Source organism: Cucumis melo, chromosome 7 (assembly GCF_025177605.1).
Source record: "Cucumis melo cultivar AY chromosome 7, USDA_Cmelo_AY_1.0, whole genome shotgun sequence".
Lineage (NCBI taxonomy): Eukaryota > Viridiplantae > Streptophyta > Magnoliopsida > Cucurbitales > Cucurbitaceae > Cucumis > Cucumis melo.
The window spans coordinates 26,009,852-26,027,065 of record NC_066863.1 but is presented as its reverse complement, the minus strand read 5'-3'; the positions used below and the strand labels follow the sequence as shown (position 1 = coordinate 26,027,065).

The 17,214-nt window shown below is 35.5% G+C and overlaps 1 protein-coding gene and 1 long non-coding RNA gene across 2 annotated transcripts; one reads left to right on the top strand and one right to left on the bottom strand.

Annotated features, from left to right (window-relative positions):
• Positions 1-7,966: 7,966 nt before the first annotated feature.
• Positions 7,967-9,629, bottom strand: LOC127150173 (uncharacterized). The gene is made up of 3 exons (XR_007822207.1): positions 9,243-9,629; positions 9,016-9,148; positions 7,967-8,096 (listed from the first exon to the last, which is right to left on the bottom strand). It is a non-coding gene; the product is annotated as an uncharacterized LOC127150173 (long non-coding RNA).
• A 4,288-nt stretch (positions 9,630-13,917) lies between these two features.
• Positions 13,918-17,212, top strand: LOC103494412 (inactive TPR repeat-containing thioredoxin TTL3). Its single transcript, XM_008455562.3, has 6 exons — positions 13,918-14,870; positions 14,996-15,440; positions 15,572-15,767; positions 15,853-16,025; positions 16,317-16,650; positions 16,783-17,212. Exons 1-6 carry the CDS (start codon positions 14,342-14,344, stop codon positions 16,903-16,905), a joined length of 1,800 nt encoding a protein of 599 aa, XP_008453784.1. The 5' UTR covers positions 13,918-14,341; the 3' UTR covers positions 16,906-17,212.
• The last annotated feature ends 2 nt before the right edge of the window (positions 17,213-17,214 follow it).

Here is a 17,214-nt window from a genome sequence, read left to right as displayed (position 1 = left end):
AATAACGCCCTATCCAAACTCGTAAGTTCTGGCATCTCACGCAATATGCGGAAAAATTCCGTGCGCACGTGGTTGTCATTTGCAAGGTTGCGTGCTGGCCACTGCGCAATCTCCCTGAGTTGCTCGTTTGTTTGGTCGAGCGCCACATGTATCGCTTCAAGCTCGAAGTCTCGCTGACTTCCCCTCTTCCTCTTCGATCCACTTGATCCGGTCCTACCATCTGAAGCGCGAGAAGGTCGGGATGCACGTACATCGTCCTGCGAGATGTCAACTCCCTGGCTGTACACGGGCGGGAAGTCCTCGTTTCCATCCCCCATATCAAATCTGTCATATCCGCCACCTGGCTCGTTAGACCCCACGTCCGCGAATGTCTCAGCGAACCGACCGGTCGCCCTATCCCGACCAAATACATATGTAAGCTCGTCGTAATACGGGAATGGTTTGTTCAGGAGTCCTTTCGCTGCAGGATGCGACTGCGGGCAGAAAAAAAATATGACGTATGAGTACTAATTTAAAAATTGTTTACTAAATGTAAATTGTTAACGTTGTGTGACGTTTAAATTATATTCCATACCCTAACCCAATTATCGAATAATTCCTTCTCCGCAACGATGCATTTCTCTTCATCGTTCCACCCAAAGCCACTGCACGCTGGGCCCCGCATTTCGGCAATGGCCTGGAACGTTCGCTTAAGTGTCTTGATCCTACAATCAATTACAGTTGTTGCTCGTACCTGACATCCAGGTAGTTTCTCTGCCATCATGCGTACCAACTGCGCAAGATATCCTGGGCGAAATGTACCATTATCTGATTTCCAGCCCCCCATTGACACTAGCTCCATTAAACATTCGACAAGAGTCCCCTCCTCCTCCCTCGTCCAAACATGTCTCGGTGCACGATTTGAGGTTGACATACTGAGAATTAGAAATTAGAAAAAATACATGCAGTACATAAGTAATTTCACCATTAAACTCCAAAGTAAAATAGGCATGATACAAATTATGGCACGCGTACAATACATATGCAACAGCCCATATTAGTTTTTACAGTACATGTTAGAGACGATAGAATTGCGACGAAGTCATAAAAAACTTGTTATCTAAATATGTCTTAGCTAAGCGTTACGGAACTGCCAATCGGTGAACATCGATGCGGCTAGGTTATCGCGCCACTGAGACCACTCGTTTGTTGTCTCAATGTACTGAATGTCTTCTGAAGCGGTGGTCGTTGCGTACGTGGAGTCCCCCTCGTCCTCGTCCTCAACGTCGTCGCAATATGTCATTTCCCTGTTGATCAAATTGTGAAGCAACGCACATGCTAGAATGGTGCGACACTGGACTTGCAGGGGATAATACGACTTTCCACGAAGAATGGCCCAACGACCCTTTAGAACACCGAACGCGCGCTCAATAACATTCCTTGCCGAGGAGTGCTTCATGTTGAAGTACTCCTTTGCATTTGTTGGCGCATTTGCAGCACCACGCCACTCTTGCAAATGGTACCGCTGGCCTCTGTACGGGGCGAGAAACCCCTCCGCGTTTGGATATCCAGCATCGCACAGATAATAATATCCTGTTATTAAATGGTTTGTTTATGAACTTTAAATAGGTAAGTAAGAAGCGACGGTGTTTTATTATAAACATGATATACCCTTTGGCACTTGTAGTCCATTTTCTCGTGAAATCGCATCACGTAGGATCCGCGAGTCTGCTGCAGATCCTTCCCAACCGGCGAGGACATAAACGAAATCCCCTTTCGTGTCACAGACCCCAAGAACGTTTGTGGCAATTTCCCCCTTACGCGTTCTGAAAGTAGGCCGATCTCCTGCGGGGACGTTCACCTTTATGTATGTCCCGTCTAACGCGCCAAGGCAGTTCTGCAGGTTGAAAGGAACACAATGAATTAACTGTGATGTACCTAAAGGTCAATTATAGTGAACTTGTAGGATGCCCACCTCGAAACACTTCCAACGTTGATCATTGCAGTTACTTGTTACCGGAACAGGTCTTTTTATCAACTCCTCGTACAGTCGAAGAACAGCCAACAATACGATGTTGAAATGTCGAGATACTGTCTCACCGGAGCGTACAAATTCTCGTTGTATGACGCGGTTCTTCACGTCATGAGCGAGGACGTGCAAGAACATTGCTACCATTTCCTCAACATCGACAATTTCAGTTGAAGAAAGACCAGCAACATTTCTAAGTAAATGGCATAGAATTGCGAATGTTCGCCTATCCATCCGCGTGCTTTGCCGACACACAAGATCTGACTCGTGTATCATGCGAAAGTAAGCAAGCTCCCTAATTCTATGGCGTGTATCGGGCGGTGTATGTGGGAGACGCTTATTGTTGTTCATTAATAGCTCCAACGTTAGTAAAATCTGACGTTGGGCCAACGTGAATGCAGTTAGAACTCCAATAAGTGTTTGTTCATCCATTACAATGTATGTAAAGTTCCCTAAAAACATGTACTATTTAAAATTAGTACAATATCGATATATTGTAAAAAAATATGTAAACTTAGTAATATCCCTATTTAGTAAAACTATAAACATAGAACAAAAAAATTAGATTATTTGAACAATTGAAATCCAAACAATAAAGAAGGTTATTTCAACAATTTTTACAATCTATTTTAGTTGTAAAATAAGTATTTTAAAAATAGAAATGAAATTTGTTGGAAAACAAAATTGAACGAAACATAAATAAGGTAAAAATAAAATAAAAAAGTATGTGGTCAAAACATATTAATAACTTTGTTGTTAAAATACAATTTCATACAAATGTGTGAGAATAAAATAACTTTATAAAAAATTGAAGTTTCATTACTTTGAAATTAAATATAAAAATTGGTATTTATTAAAATGAGGCTTAAGAACATTATAATCGAAAATGGGAAAAAAGTTTGAAAATCACCAACATTTTTTCTTTCTTTAACGTCACAATATGCTACATAACATATTTTATTTTTTCTTTTTAGGAAAAAACGTATTTTCAATGTATATTTTTTTTTTAACCTAATTATTTCACAATATGCTACATAACCTAATTATTTAGAATGTATAGGAATTTTTTTATGACTTCTATATTCCTCATAATTACTAATCTCAACATTTGATCTTCAAATATAAATTAACAAAATACAAAATATTTTTTATCTCTATTTTCTCAAACTATGTCCATTTTATAGTTCTTACAAGTTTTGGCCACGAACTCTGAATTCTATATACAATAGTTTTTATTACACTTTTTAATTATTTGTTGGTAGAAAAATAAAAGTTATAATTTATGTTTAAAACGGTTTGGAATAAATTACGAAAAAAAAAATGTGATTAAACGTTGGAACGTGTGTACTAAATTTTGAAAGCTTCAAACACATTTGTACAAACTTTATTACTATATAGAAAAAAAAAATTGTTAAAAAACAGAAAATTAAAAGGATACATTATGTAACAAATTAACCCGAATGTTCTATATACAAAATGTTTATTATAAAATTATACAAAACCGGAAATAAACGAAAAAAAAAATACATTATCAAAGCCTACAAACGGCTATTACAAGAGTACCTCTTCAAATAATTTCGAACTCCTTCGTCGCAACGTCCTACATAAGAAAAGAATATGATTATTATTTCTAATTAAAACACAATAGAAAACGTATGAAAAAAAAATTAAATATACATACCTTTTTAGGACGAAAAATTTAACTCCAAATGAAGATTGAATCGGGAAACCGTAAAAACAAGATTGATTTTAATTTAGTAGCCTCAGAGTTTTGATTCCATTCCAAAAAAATGAATGGAATTCCATCATAGTTATAGGAAAATAAATAAAGGACAGAAATGTATAGAAAACATATAGCAAAAACCATAGACTAAAAAGACATGGAAGAGACAACGTACATGGTAACGGTAATGAATACAAAAGATAAGTTACAAGCACATAGAGGGTACAAAAGACACATGGTAACAGTAAAGAAGAAGAGAACTTACAGAATGTAACTTAAAACCACAGAGATGATACAAAGAGGAAGAAGAATGCAGTGAATGAAAAGAGGAAAGGTGCCAATATATAGGGGAAAGATGGGGCAAGTTGATAGGACTTAGAGGGAGGTCAACAAAAATATAAAGACCAACTGACATAAAGCATAGCATAGTCAAAGCCTATATACTGAAACCTATAACAGAAGCATACCCTACAAAAACATGGAAGAGACAACACTGGACAGAAAGGAAGAAGAGACAACACTGGACAGAAAGGAAGAAGAGACAACACTGGGCAGAAAGAATACAGAGAAGATTAAAATATATTTTGTAACAGAACAATTAAATAGAATAGAAGAGTGAAATTAATTTTGTAAGGAAATGTGAAGTCAAATCCATAGACTAAAAATACATGGAAGAGACAACAGTAAAGCAATAAGACATGGCAAAATAATAGAAAGAATACATATACAGAACAATAGAAGAATTGAAAATTAATGTAACAAATTTGAAATTAAACATTTGTACACAGAGAGCTAATACTAAAACAATTGTAAACAAAAAATAACAATTGTAAGAGTATTACAGAAATTTGAACTCATCATGGCCGGACAAAACAATACAGAAGACATAGGTAACAACAATTGTAAGAGTATTACAACAATAGAGCTCAACAATTGTACAGAAATTTGAACTCATCATGAACTCAACAATTGTAAGAGTATTACAACAATAGAGGTAAACAATACAGAACAACAGAGAAGACATAGGTAACAATACAAAACAACACAGAAGACATAGGTAAGAATACAGAACAACACAGAAGACATAGGTAACAATACAGAACAACAGAGAAGACATAGGTAACAATACAGAACAACACAGAAGACATAGGTAAGAATACAGAACAACACAGAAGACATAGGTAACAATACAGAACAACACATAAGACATAGGTAACAATACAGAACACATAAGACATTGGTAAACAATAGAGAACAATTCAGCAAAAATTATTACTCATCATCGGCTTTAAAAAAAAGTGGATTGAGAACTCCAAACCTCCCTACCAAGCTCCAATGGGTACGTGAAGAATCTGTCCTATTGCCAATCGAAGGACCCGAGAGCATACAGAACACCACGGCGGCAAGAAGGTTTCAAGGAGCCAAAAGCCACGATTCCAAAAAGGAAATCGTGTTCGGAGCCAACGAATTCGTCGGCTTCAACGAACACAGAAGCCCTTTCGGAGTGAGAGAGACGGATGAGAGAGATTTAGAGAGAGATTCGGCGTAACGAAATCCGGTTTCATCGCGAAAACGCAAGGGCATAATGGTTTAATCGAGGGAGAAGACGAAACCATCGAATGGATTAAAGGATTTCCACGGAAAAAACCCTAATCGACCGGACAAAATATTACGAACAGAAACCATACAAAACTTGAGGGAGAAACCCTTTCGGAACGAGTGTATTAGAGGATGAAAGGAAGAAAACAAAAATCGACCGGACATTAGTAAAATCTACAGAAACCCTAGAAGACATGAGGTAGAAGACGAAACGGTTCGTGGTTTCCATGCGGGAAATGACAGAAACAAAGAAAAAGGAAAAATATCGAGGAATTTGATGTTGAGAAGAAGATGAAATCGATTTCAACGAAAAATCGAAAACGGATTGCGCTGAAGGACGAAATGAAATCGGTTTGAGGATGAATCGAATCGAGGAATTTGATGTTGAGAAGAAGATGAAATCGATTTCAACGAAAAATCGAAGACGGATTGCGCTGAAGGACGAAATGAAATCGGTTTGAGAATGAATCGAAGACGGATTGCGCTGAAGGAGGAAACCGGATTCACGAACACGCGTTATCGGCGTTCGAAGGAGAAATGAAATCGTGTTAAGGAAACCCTAAAACTAGGGTTTCCTTAACATTGGGCCCAAACGGGGGTTAGGGTTGGGCTAACCCAACCCCACAGCCCAAACCCTAACCCCAAACACCCCCTAAAATATCACTGGAGGCTACAATCAAAGGTTTTTTATAAGATAAAGGAATAGCTCCAGCCAATTCATGACAAAATATACAGAGAATTCAAACGCAGATGTAAAATAACTTACTTGAGGATAAAGATCACAAGTTCCCATCTCCTTAACAGCTAAAGGCAATCTCTCTCCATCAGTAACCTATGAAGCAAAAAAAGCACACAACTAAGGCCACACCAGAAACAATTTAATGATCAATAAAAGGTTACAAATAAAACCATTCCAGACCTCAAACATTAAAAATTAAATCAAGCATTATCGTAAAACATAACAAATACACGAGCATTTTCCTCTAAGCAATTTATTCTAGAAGTCCCTTCCCACAAAATTGAAATGCTAACCATGTGATACAAAGTTGGGATTTTTTTTGGGGCCAAAATCTCATTTTTAAGGTGTCTTTCTCAAATAAAAATTTCACACTTCTGTATTCATAGATATGGAAATTTATTGAGCACAATTTATCTGATCCTTCAACTGCTAAACAAAAACAGAATGCATAATTCATGAAATCTAAATACCAAGGTATATAAATTTAAAATGAAATAGCAACTTGTCAAAATTACTACTTTATGGCAGAGCTTGTCGATTTTTAAACAGTGCATGCTTATTTACCTCTCAACCTCTTCTTTTGGTAAGTTTGTGAAGCAAAGTCCAGTATTTCCATGCAAAAGCTGAAAATAGAAGAGTGAATGTTACTTCCTAAAGACTACAGAGAAAGAACACTTGAAGTGAGAGAGGCCATGCATGACATCTCAAAATGCCACTCAGCCAGCAGCAGTTCAAAAATTGCAATAAATGAGTTCACAAACAGAATATCCTGATTTTCAACCAGTTAGCCTCATTAAACATTTATACACTTTAAAAATGTGAACGAGTATCAGAAGCATGATACATAATGTATAGCTAAAATATGTTTCAAAGTCAAGTAATATAATTTCCAAATCATTGATGCCTTCAAGAAGAAAAAGAACAGAGGATATGTTAAGACATAGGTACACATGCAGCAGCCAAAGGTTGTAAACCCCTTTTTAAGTGAAGCTTTTTAAAGCAAGGAGAGAAAGGTTGGTGTGTAAGCATGGAAACAATTGCTGTTACCATAACCTGCTAAAATTGTTTTTTTCAGTTGTTATGGCAACAACGTGTTCTCATCCTTTCTCCTAAGGCATGCATACATTATGATTTTTTCTTTTGAGTTTTAAAATGTGCTATTTATTATTTATATCTTTTCTTGTGCAATCGAGAAGCTAACCAAACAACATAGAGAAAGTACATTCATATCACTAATCAATATTTGAAATGATGAAGCAAATTAATAATAAAGAAGTCAGGGAGTACAACTCGCCTGCTAGTTGACTTCAGCTGCTCCCTGAGTTCCTTGAATTTGAGGTTTCTCATGTTCTCAACAGTGAAAACAAAAACTGAGTTGTAATTTTCCACAGCCTGCCTGATCGATTCCACCATTGATTTCTTGTGGTCCCTTCCTTTCTTCTTTGTTTTTGATAAAGTAACTGCATTTATCCCACTAACAATTAGTTAAAAGACTCAAAACACTAATCTGCATCGGACTAAGTCTCATATTTTTCCTCTTTCTTTTCAAGTTAAAAACCACACGAGTTTGACACTGAATACTACCACCACAAGTCATTTAACTTCTTCAACTGCCTCATACTTTTCACAAGAAACTGCCTCATACAAATTAACCCATAATATAACTAACTCTTTAACCCATAATCAACAAGTATCCCTGTGATATTGTCCAAGCAGGATAGTACCAAACAGCGTAAGAGAAGTAAGCAAAAAGGACTAAAAGATGTTGATTTTTTTGCAACATATACCAATTGCAAACAAATAACAAATTTAGATTTAAATCAGAATTAATAATATAACACCAAAAGTTGATGAATCTAATACTATCTTTTACCATGGCCTCTATTTCTAGCTCAGTGTCCTTCTTTGTGTTTATTTGTTTGAGTATAGGGAGAAGAACACAAATCAAAACTGAGAAATCTCTCAAGTTCAAACTTCAGTTTACTGCCCATTCTTCTACTTTGTACATGGGAAACCCCCTTAATCACCTAGTAGCAAGTCTTAGATGAAGAATATAAATATTAACCAAAACCTTTTAGTTTAATGACAAAAGAAATAAATAATACAATGATACAATATGTTTCCTATGTTAAAACCAACATTCCTTAGGAGTTTGCATCTTTTGAACAACCTACATTCACAAAAATAATACTAAAAAACCAAACAAAATGCTCACTCAATGCATAAGAAACAGAGACTTTTACGAGACATTTCATCAAACATCTTATGAGCATAAACTAATAACTCAAGAATGCATCTTCCTCATCTTTTCACATAGCGCAAGGTGAAATCTAAATTCCACTAGCAACAATAAACAAAATTCCGAATCAGATCATCGATGCAAACAAACATATTCAATTTTCAAAAACAAAATACAAAAGAAAATGACCCTAGTCAAACGTGTCCCAAAGTCATAAAAAGCATACTCAAAGTTCTATGTTCACAAGAAACTATCCACTTGTTTAGTTAGAGTATTAAGAAATGAAATAACATTTCTAGAATGAGAGAAATAAGGCACATCAACAATGTTTAATATATATACTTAAAAGAACATATGAAGATGTTGTGATGGTGATGATCGTGAATATAAGGTTAGCTAATAATGATACTTATAATTTAGCTTTAAGTCTCTTGTGATGGTAAAACAACAAGGGTAGCTTTATTGCATTCTTTAATAAGTTGCTTATGTATGAGTATCTTCAAGGTTTGATCAGAATATTGAAGCTTGAAATCATCACCAAGCTCACCTTATCCATTAATGGCTTTAATTAAAAACTCAACCTGTGATTTGAGTACTTCATTTTAATTTTAACAATACTGAGAAAAAAAATAAAGTACCATAAAACAATACTAAGAAAAAAAAATCATGGCTTCAAATGGTAAAAGTTAATCCTGCTGAAATTTTACCATTTGTCGAAACGATTGAAGGCGTTCTCAAGCTGACGCTCCGTGATGTCCCACGACAAACCACCGACAAATATTCGGTACTCTTCTCTTCCGGCCATATCAAGCTCCGGATTTCAGAGGGGAAAATATCCTCCTGCGCAGCAAAAACCAAGGTAATTTGAGAAATAGAAGCAAAATTTTAGAAAAAAAAATCGGCATAAATGAAAAGAATCCAGTAAATTTGCTACCGTTGAACCTAGTCGCTCAGAGGTTAGAAGTCGAGACCGTTGAGAATAGGTTAACCAGCCAGCCCAGGTGCGAAGGAACTCGATTCTAAAGGAGAGAGAAGAGGAGTGGGACAAAGTAAGCAGAGCAAAAGAGACTAAGCCTTCGTATGAGAAGCAAGGTGATCCATGTTGACATCTCAGTTTCCGCCTTTGAATCGGCCCAGAGAGGAAGCAATAGCTGTGAGACCGCGCGGAGGAGTTTCAGTTCCGGTAGCGGTGGTTGAGGCTTGAAGTTGAGTATGAGTTCGGAAAGCTGAAAGATGCTCACTAAACTCCTAGGGATGAAGGTGTCTTCCCTTGTTTTGACTGGAGAAATGATCGAAGACAAGTTGCAAGGCGAAGAACTGCTGCTTGATGAAAAAAATTTGAGAAAGATGAAAAATAGTGTGTGGGAGGGTTTGAGAAAAGAGTAAAGTAAGAGAGAGAAAATTGAATTTTTACAAAATTAAAAAATAAAAATAAAATAAAAATGAGCTTTAATGTCAGTTCTAAAAAAGCAGGGTGTTAAACCGACATTAAAGCTCTATCTTTAATGTCGGTTTAAAACCGACATTAAACATCCGCCTTTTGAAAAACGACATTAAAGCCCATTTTTCATTTTTTCCACCCGACATTAAAGACTAGATTTCTTCTAGTGCAAATTTGATAAGTGGTTTTTTAAACAATTTTGATAAGTGTTGAAGTTTGGTGAAATATAATATCTTACCTTTTAGAACTTTTACATCCTTTAGAACAAAAAAAAAAAAAGTTTAAAATTCCATTGAAAAACTCCAAAAATAAACTAGTGATCATAAAAGGTCCCTAGGTCGTTAAGAAGATGATAATTTATCCGGTAAACATTTATTATTTTTAAGAATAAAATACTTATGTTTTTATCGACTTTTATATAGTTCAACTGGTATCGTAAAAAACTACATCACATTTACATGTTATTAAACTAAAAAATATATATTTTAAATTATTTTAAAATTAAAATTGATTAATGCTATCTCAATTACAACCAAAGTTTTCCAATTGGATTAATATTATATTCATTCAAACATAAATTTGACCCAAAATTTGTGAATTTGGGAGTAATAGAAACAAATCAAGAATACCTTAAAGTTCATTAGCAACTTGGTATAATATTTGCTCAAGTGGGGATTCTCCATTATAATAATTTGAAGGTTGTGGAACCCAAAGTATCAAATCATATTGTAATTGTTTTTGTTTCTTTTCTAAAAATACTTATATCCTTTAATGTATAATCAACACCTTAATTACCAAACTTTCCAAATTTAGAAAAAAAAGGCATTTAAATTTTTTATTACAAAAGTTATTCTAATGAGCTCACTCAAGTTGCAAAAAATGTAATCAAAAGCTATAAAATCCACTTGCAAAAATGTAATCAAAAGCAATAATGAAGATCCTTTAAGTAATTTTAATCACCATGAAGTATATATATATATATATATATTAATTATTGAACTAAGCATACTTAATTATTGGGTATTATTCTTCTTTAGTTAGCTTTAACCACTTTTTGGAAAATGAAAAGTAGTGTCGCAATGATGTATCAATGACAAAAATATATATATATATATATATATATTATTCTTTTTATGTGGGGATTTTTTTTTTGTTATTATTATTCTCTAATGAGAGATATTTTAGTATCAAATAATAGTAGAAAGAAACTAGTTCAGTAATTATAACGAATTAATTATACAAATAATGTAGTCTTTAGATTCAACTTAGGTTCCTCTTAAGTTTGAGTTTCTCTAACTTCTACGTTGAATTAAAGCTAAAATCTACACAATACACCAAAAGATATGGAAAAAGTATTATATAGAATTTAGGAGTCACACTATACATAACACTGTCATTCACATTATTACATAATATGTTCACTTATTTCTTTCAAGTTAACCTAAAAATCCACGTGGTTTGCAAAACTATGGGCTTAAAATGTGGTTGCCAATTGGGCTTAAAAAAGATGCACATTGTTGATGCGGCCCATATCCGTTTGTTTCACAATGCCAATTGCTATATATTATCACCTTTTCCTACTTCTCAATTTTATTTTATCTCATACCAATTTTAGGAATAATATTAGCTACATATCGGAGAGCAATATTTTTAAAAAATTTATAAATATAACAAAATTTATCAATCTATTAATGATAGATTTTTCATTTTACATAAAGAAGTCGATCCAAGTTAAAAAACTAAACACAAGTAAGATTTTATTTTTGGAATCTCATAAAGAAAAAAACATAAAATAAGCACCCGGATAATTTCAAGGAAAACAAACAAATGCTATATGACCCAAGAAAATTCCATGAAGACAGCTAGCTCTTGAAAACAAGGGTTAAATTAGCAAAAGGGCTTACAAATAAAAGACATGTTAAATAGAAGCTCTACTAGATTTAGACTAGAACATAGACACATAGAGAAACAATTATGTAATGGAGGACATTCTTTTTAACTCATATATATAGATATATATCTGTGTGTGTCGCTAACGTCTCTCTGGATCAAGCGTGATTTCGTTAGTCGGAGCTCCACATGCAAATAGTAGCAAGCTAAGCACTTGTTCGACGAAGCTCGAGCTTCTTCCACAAGTAGTCTCCATCAATAAATGAGTAAATTTCATAAGTAGTTTTTCATGACACACTACCATGACGTGAGGGACAAACAAAATATGCATGAGAATTCTTAACTCGAATATCATGTACATGTACATTACGGCAGGCAAGAGAATATGTACATAGTATGCACACCAAAAGAAGTTGGACGCCAAACTCTTTCAAGCTTTTAAGGCAATTTGCCTAAAGATCTCATACGAGAACTGGTAGCAATTATAGATCTCCCCGATCTTTATACTAAGCTACGGTTCCTGCAACGATAACCGCAACTACTTTAAGATCGATTTTTTAAACATCAACATATATATGTCATGCAATGTAGTATCATCTACGTTAACTAGCATGGTAATTATTTTTACCAAAAATCACAATAATTATGCATTGCATGAAGTATCACAAAATCATGCATAATTTTCAAACCGTAAATGTAGATAACCAACCAATCATAAAGTTGTCATCGGAACAATCACTTTTGTGGAGTCGGAGTCATAATATTGATGTGAAAAGAGTAAGACTCTTGTTTTGCATGAGTTGAGGTTTGGTTATGAGACAATTTTGAGGTTAGGTGGTTTGACCTATTTTGTCTCATTTGATTGGTGTGAACATAATGTTAATGGAGCGACTCATTGCTTGGCTCCTGCCCTCGTGTCCTTTGGTTATTGGGTTGGTTTTCTTGTTGAAATTTCTTCTTCTCCCCATAAAGAAGTGGTTAGGATTTCTTGTAATATCCCAGATTCAATCTCCTCCACTCTGATCGAGGAGGTATGTAGATGTGGTTAGCATTTTGAATGCACTACTTTCTCGAGAAAAAAAAATAATGATAAGATGATTGTTTCAAAAACCTAATAAGTTAGGATTAAACATGAATGGATTAATTTAATTTTACTTAGTATTTTTCTCCTCTTACTTTTTTCTTAACTTCTGACATATTTTGTCAAGTCCAAATTTTTCACAACAATAACCGCACTAATTCCAAGTTGGAATAAACAGTTAAACTTGTATCAATATCAGAATACTTGAATTCAACTTGGGAGTACTGTTTTCTAGAACACAATTTTTAGAAAGATATAAAATTCCTTAATTTGATAAAAATGTTCGAAAACATCAATACGTCTTTTCTTGTCTTCCAACCAAAACCTCAATTATTTTGCATAGTTCTTTTATGATCTTGTTTATATTCTAAGCTTCTAGGGCCTGTCTTTTGATTGATTTACTAAGAGTAAAATTCTCTAATGTCTTCTACCATGCATAGAGGACTTTGGTTTATGACTATAACTCGGGCTAGATTGCTAACACAGTTCAGTTGGCCTTGATTTTTCTTAAATTTGGAATAGTGATAGCACCCTCGTTGTACTTGTAAATGACATCATCTATTTATGACAAATTTTGTATAAGGGAAAGAAAAATATAATATCTATGTGGCAACAAATGTAAATTTACAATTTGAAAAAGAAGAACCGCAAAACAAAGAAAAAATGGCTATTGTTAAAAGTCTAAATTTAAGTTTAAGAACTTGCATTAAGATACCACATCCCCTTTATCTTGTTTTTATATTTCGGTTTTACCCATTTGACCGAATCCACATATTACCACAACATAATATTGTTTTTCAAATACAAACCAAGTTTTGAAAATCATATATATAAGTACGTATAGTTTTTAAAATCTCATTTTTCGTTATTGAAATTTAACTAAGTATTCAACTTTTTTTTGTTTTTTTTTTTTTTGTTTTTAAGAATAGGATAAATATTAATCTTACTCTTAAATTTTGGAAATTGTATTAATTTATATTCAAAATTTGTGTAAATTTTAAACTTAAATTTAGAAAATAAAAGAAAAATACCAAACAAAAAAGCATGATTAAAACAAAATAGTTTTGATCATATTAATGTTGTTTTATAAAATGATATTTGAACCCAACGACTACATAGCTGTCATCATAAAGAAACCAAAGGTCAACCAACATCCTCAACCCAACGTGTTGTCCTCACCGCTGACCTTTTGTTTCTAAATATTCTGAGATCATTATTCCTTTCTACGACCGATTCTTCAGCTCTCTCTTCTTCAACTAATTTCTTTTTACAAAATCATAACAAAAACCCCCAAACTCTTTCAATTTTTGTTTTCCTTTTTTCTTTTTCCCCATTTCCTCCTCTTTTCTGCCCCTTTTCCCCTTTCTTTTCCCGATTAACAAAAACACATCACTCTGTTTCTAAAAATGAAAGCCTCTCCAGGGAGTGCGATGCAAGTCACCTCCTGGGGTTAGGCCCATATCTATAATTTCTCATTACTGTTAGAATTATATATATATTTTTTTTTTCATATGATGGGTTTGAAATCGATTTCATTAATAACAAGAGCTCTGTCGTTAATGGAACATTCTGTTATTTTTTGATTCTTCGTTTGGAATTGGGGCCGCTGTGGTTCTCCAAAATGGCAGAAGATATGTCGGAGAAGAAATCAAGCTGTGGGTTGTTGAACGTTGTGTTTGGCCGCCGTGGATTTTGGCCGAGAAGAAGTGCTTCAAATGCGTCATTGTCGACTATGAATTCAAATAACAACGATTTTGTTAAAACGGCGAGCTCCCAGAATTCAAAGCGCCGACGTGGTGGCTCCGATGAGGGGGCGTTCATTCATGTTTCGGCGGCCGAGTCGAAACCGAAGGTGGGTCCGAATCAGCAGAGTCAACAGAGGGTGGTTTATTCAAATCAGAATCAGAATCACCAGAGAGGAGCTCCGATGAATAACCAGAATGAAGGGTGTAAGATTGCGGCACCGCCGAGCAGGGTGGCGGCGTCGGCGGGCAATGGGTATGTGGACCAAGGAAGAAGGGTGCCGAAGGAAGCCATCGGTATCTCCGGCGAGCTCGAGCTCATGATCGCGGATCACCAGAAATCGAAGGGGACTAACGGGTCGCTTGTTCGAGCCTCCTCCAGCAATGTCATGCTTTTTGGAAATTTGGGTAATATTGTCAAATTATAGGGACTAAATTGAAACTTTTTAAAATGAGGAGGACCAACAAATTATAACTAAATTTGTAGGATTAAAATTTGATTGTTTTAAGGGTGAATGGCACTATTTTCACAGGTAACTTGAGACAGGGAGGGAATGGAGGAGGAACTGCATACAATGTGGTTGATTATGTGCCCAAAACAGCAAGAGAAGAAACTCAAGTACCAAACGGTAGATACCAAAATGGTGGGATGGGGAATAATACTGGAAAGGGTCAACCGAAACAAAGCGTAGAACAAACAGGTTCTCTTTGTCGTGCGTTGTCGACTCGAATGGATCCCGAGCAATTGAAAATTATGGGAAATGAAGATTACAAAAATGGAAGATTTGCAGAAGCCTTAGCTTTATATGAGGCTGCAATTGCAATAGATCCAAATAAGGCATCATATCGAAGCAATAAAAGTGCAGTTTTAACAGCTCTTGGCATGCTTGTTGATGCAGTTTTCGAGTGCAGAGAAGCTATTCGGATCGATCCGCGTTACCACCGAGCTCATCATCGACTTGCGACATTGTATCTTAGGTATTGGCAACACCTTAAAACTTTGTGTAGCTAGCTTTCTATGGTTTTCCGGACTTTTTAGTTAGGATTTCTGTCATCATTTTGAGAAATTGAGGGTGGATATCTACGTTGTTCTTTAATTGAGAGTACAGATTAGGAGACACAGAAAAGGCAATGTATCATTACAAACAATCGGGACCAGAGGCTGATCAAGAGGACTTAGCAAAAGCCAAGGCTGTTCAAGCTCATTTGAACAAATGCACCGAAGCACGACGATTACGAGATTGGAACACCTTGATTAAGGAGACTGGCTTTGCAATAACATCCGGGGCAGACTCCGCTCCTCAGGTCCTTAGTTATTAGTCATTTCGATCATGTTATTGTTTTAACATTGTTCATTTACTAATAGATTCTTGTGGATTGTTTGCAAAAGATATTTGCTTTGCAAGCTGAGGCCTTTTTGAAGCTTCACAAGCACCAAGATGCTGATGAAGCCATATTAAGAGGTCCAAGCTTTGACGTGGATTCCTGTACTAAGTTTCTTGGCCCTGTTGGTAATGCCAATTTACTATTGATTCGAGCTCAGGTCGATTTGGCTGCAGGCAGGTTCGTGTTTAGATATCAAGCATTTTGCAAACACTATTCAACTGCTAGTAGCTGCAGCATTACGGATAAAACTAAAATGTTAAATATTCTTGTGCATATAAGAATAACGATTAAAAGATTAAAAAGTCGAAACTTTGAATCTCTACTTTTGCAATTTCAAAGAACGAACTTGCATATCCTTGTTCATTGGCTCAGAGAATGTTAAATTAAAAGGAGAAATGTTTAACAACATTGGCATGAATTCCCCTATTGTGGTGCTACAATGGTTCTCAAAATGGTGTGTATCTACAGGTTCGATGATGCACTGGAGGCAGCACAGCGAGCAGCTCGGCTTGACTCAAGCAACAGGGATACTAATGTAGTGATGAGGAGAGCTCGAGCTATTACAGCTGCTCGATCAAATGGCAATGAGCTATTCAAAGCATCTAGATTCTCAGAGGCATGTGTTGCATATGGGGAGGGACTTGAGCATGATCCCTACAATTCTGTGCTGCTGTGTAATCGAGCTGCTTGCCGGTCCAAACTTGGACAATTTGAGAAAGCAGTTGAAGATTGCACAGCAGCCCTTAACGCTCGCCCGTCGTATAGCAAGGCTAGACTGAGACGAGCAGATTGCAATGCAAAGGTACCCCATATTCTTCCTCCCTTTTATTCATCATTTTTACCAGAGACAGAAGAAAAGTTAACGTAAATAACTAGCCAGTCCCACGAACAAACCCCCATTACCATGTTTATGTACTAATGCGATGTCATGCAGTTGGGGAAATGGGAATCTTCAATAAAAGACTACGAAATCTTGCTCGAGCAAACTCCCGATGACAAAGAAGTCCACGAAGCACTTGCCAAAGCTCAGATGCAGTTAAAGAAGCAGCAGGCGTAAAGTATAGTGAACAATTTGATATATATTCAATCATAATCATGTATCAATGAGGCGCAACCTTTATGTAGATGTTAAAAAAGGGCACCAATTGTGGCCAAGAACCACCAGGAGCTCAAAAATTCAAGTTTTAAAGAGAAAGGGAAGGCCACAAGTAGTAATACTGAATATTATGACCTGTAATATTTCTCAGCAAAAGTTGGTGCATTAGGATCTGGCTTTGCCCAAATTTATTTCTGTATAGAATTCTACTTGTAGTTTTGGCTATTCTTTTTTAAGTTTGATAAATGGGATGGAAACTCTTGATTCACC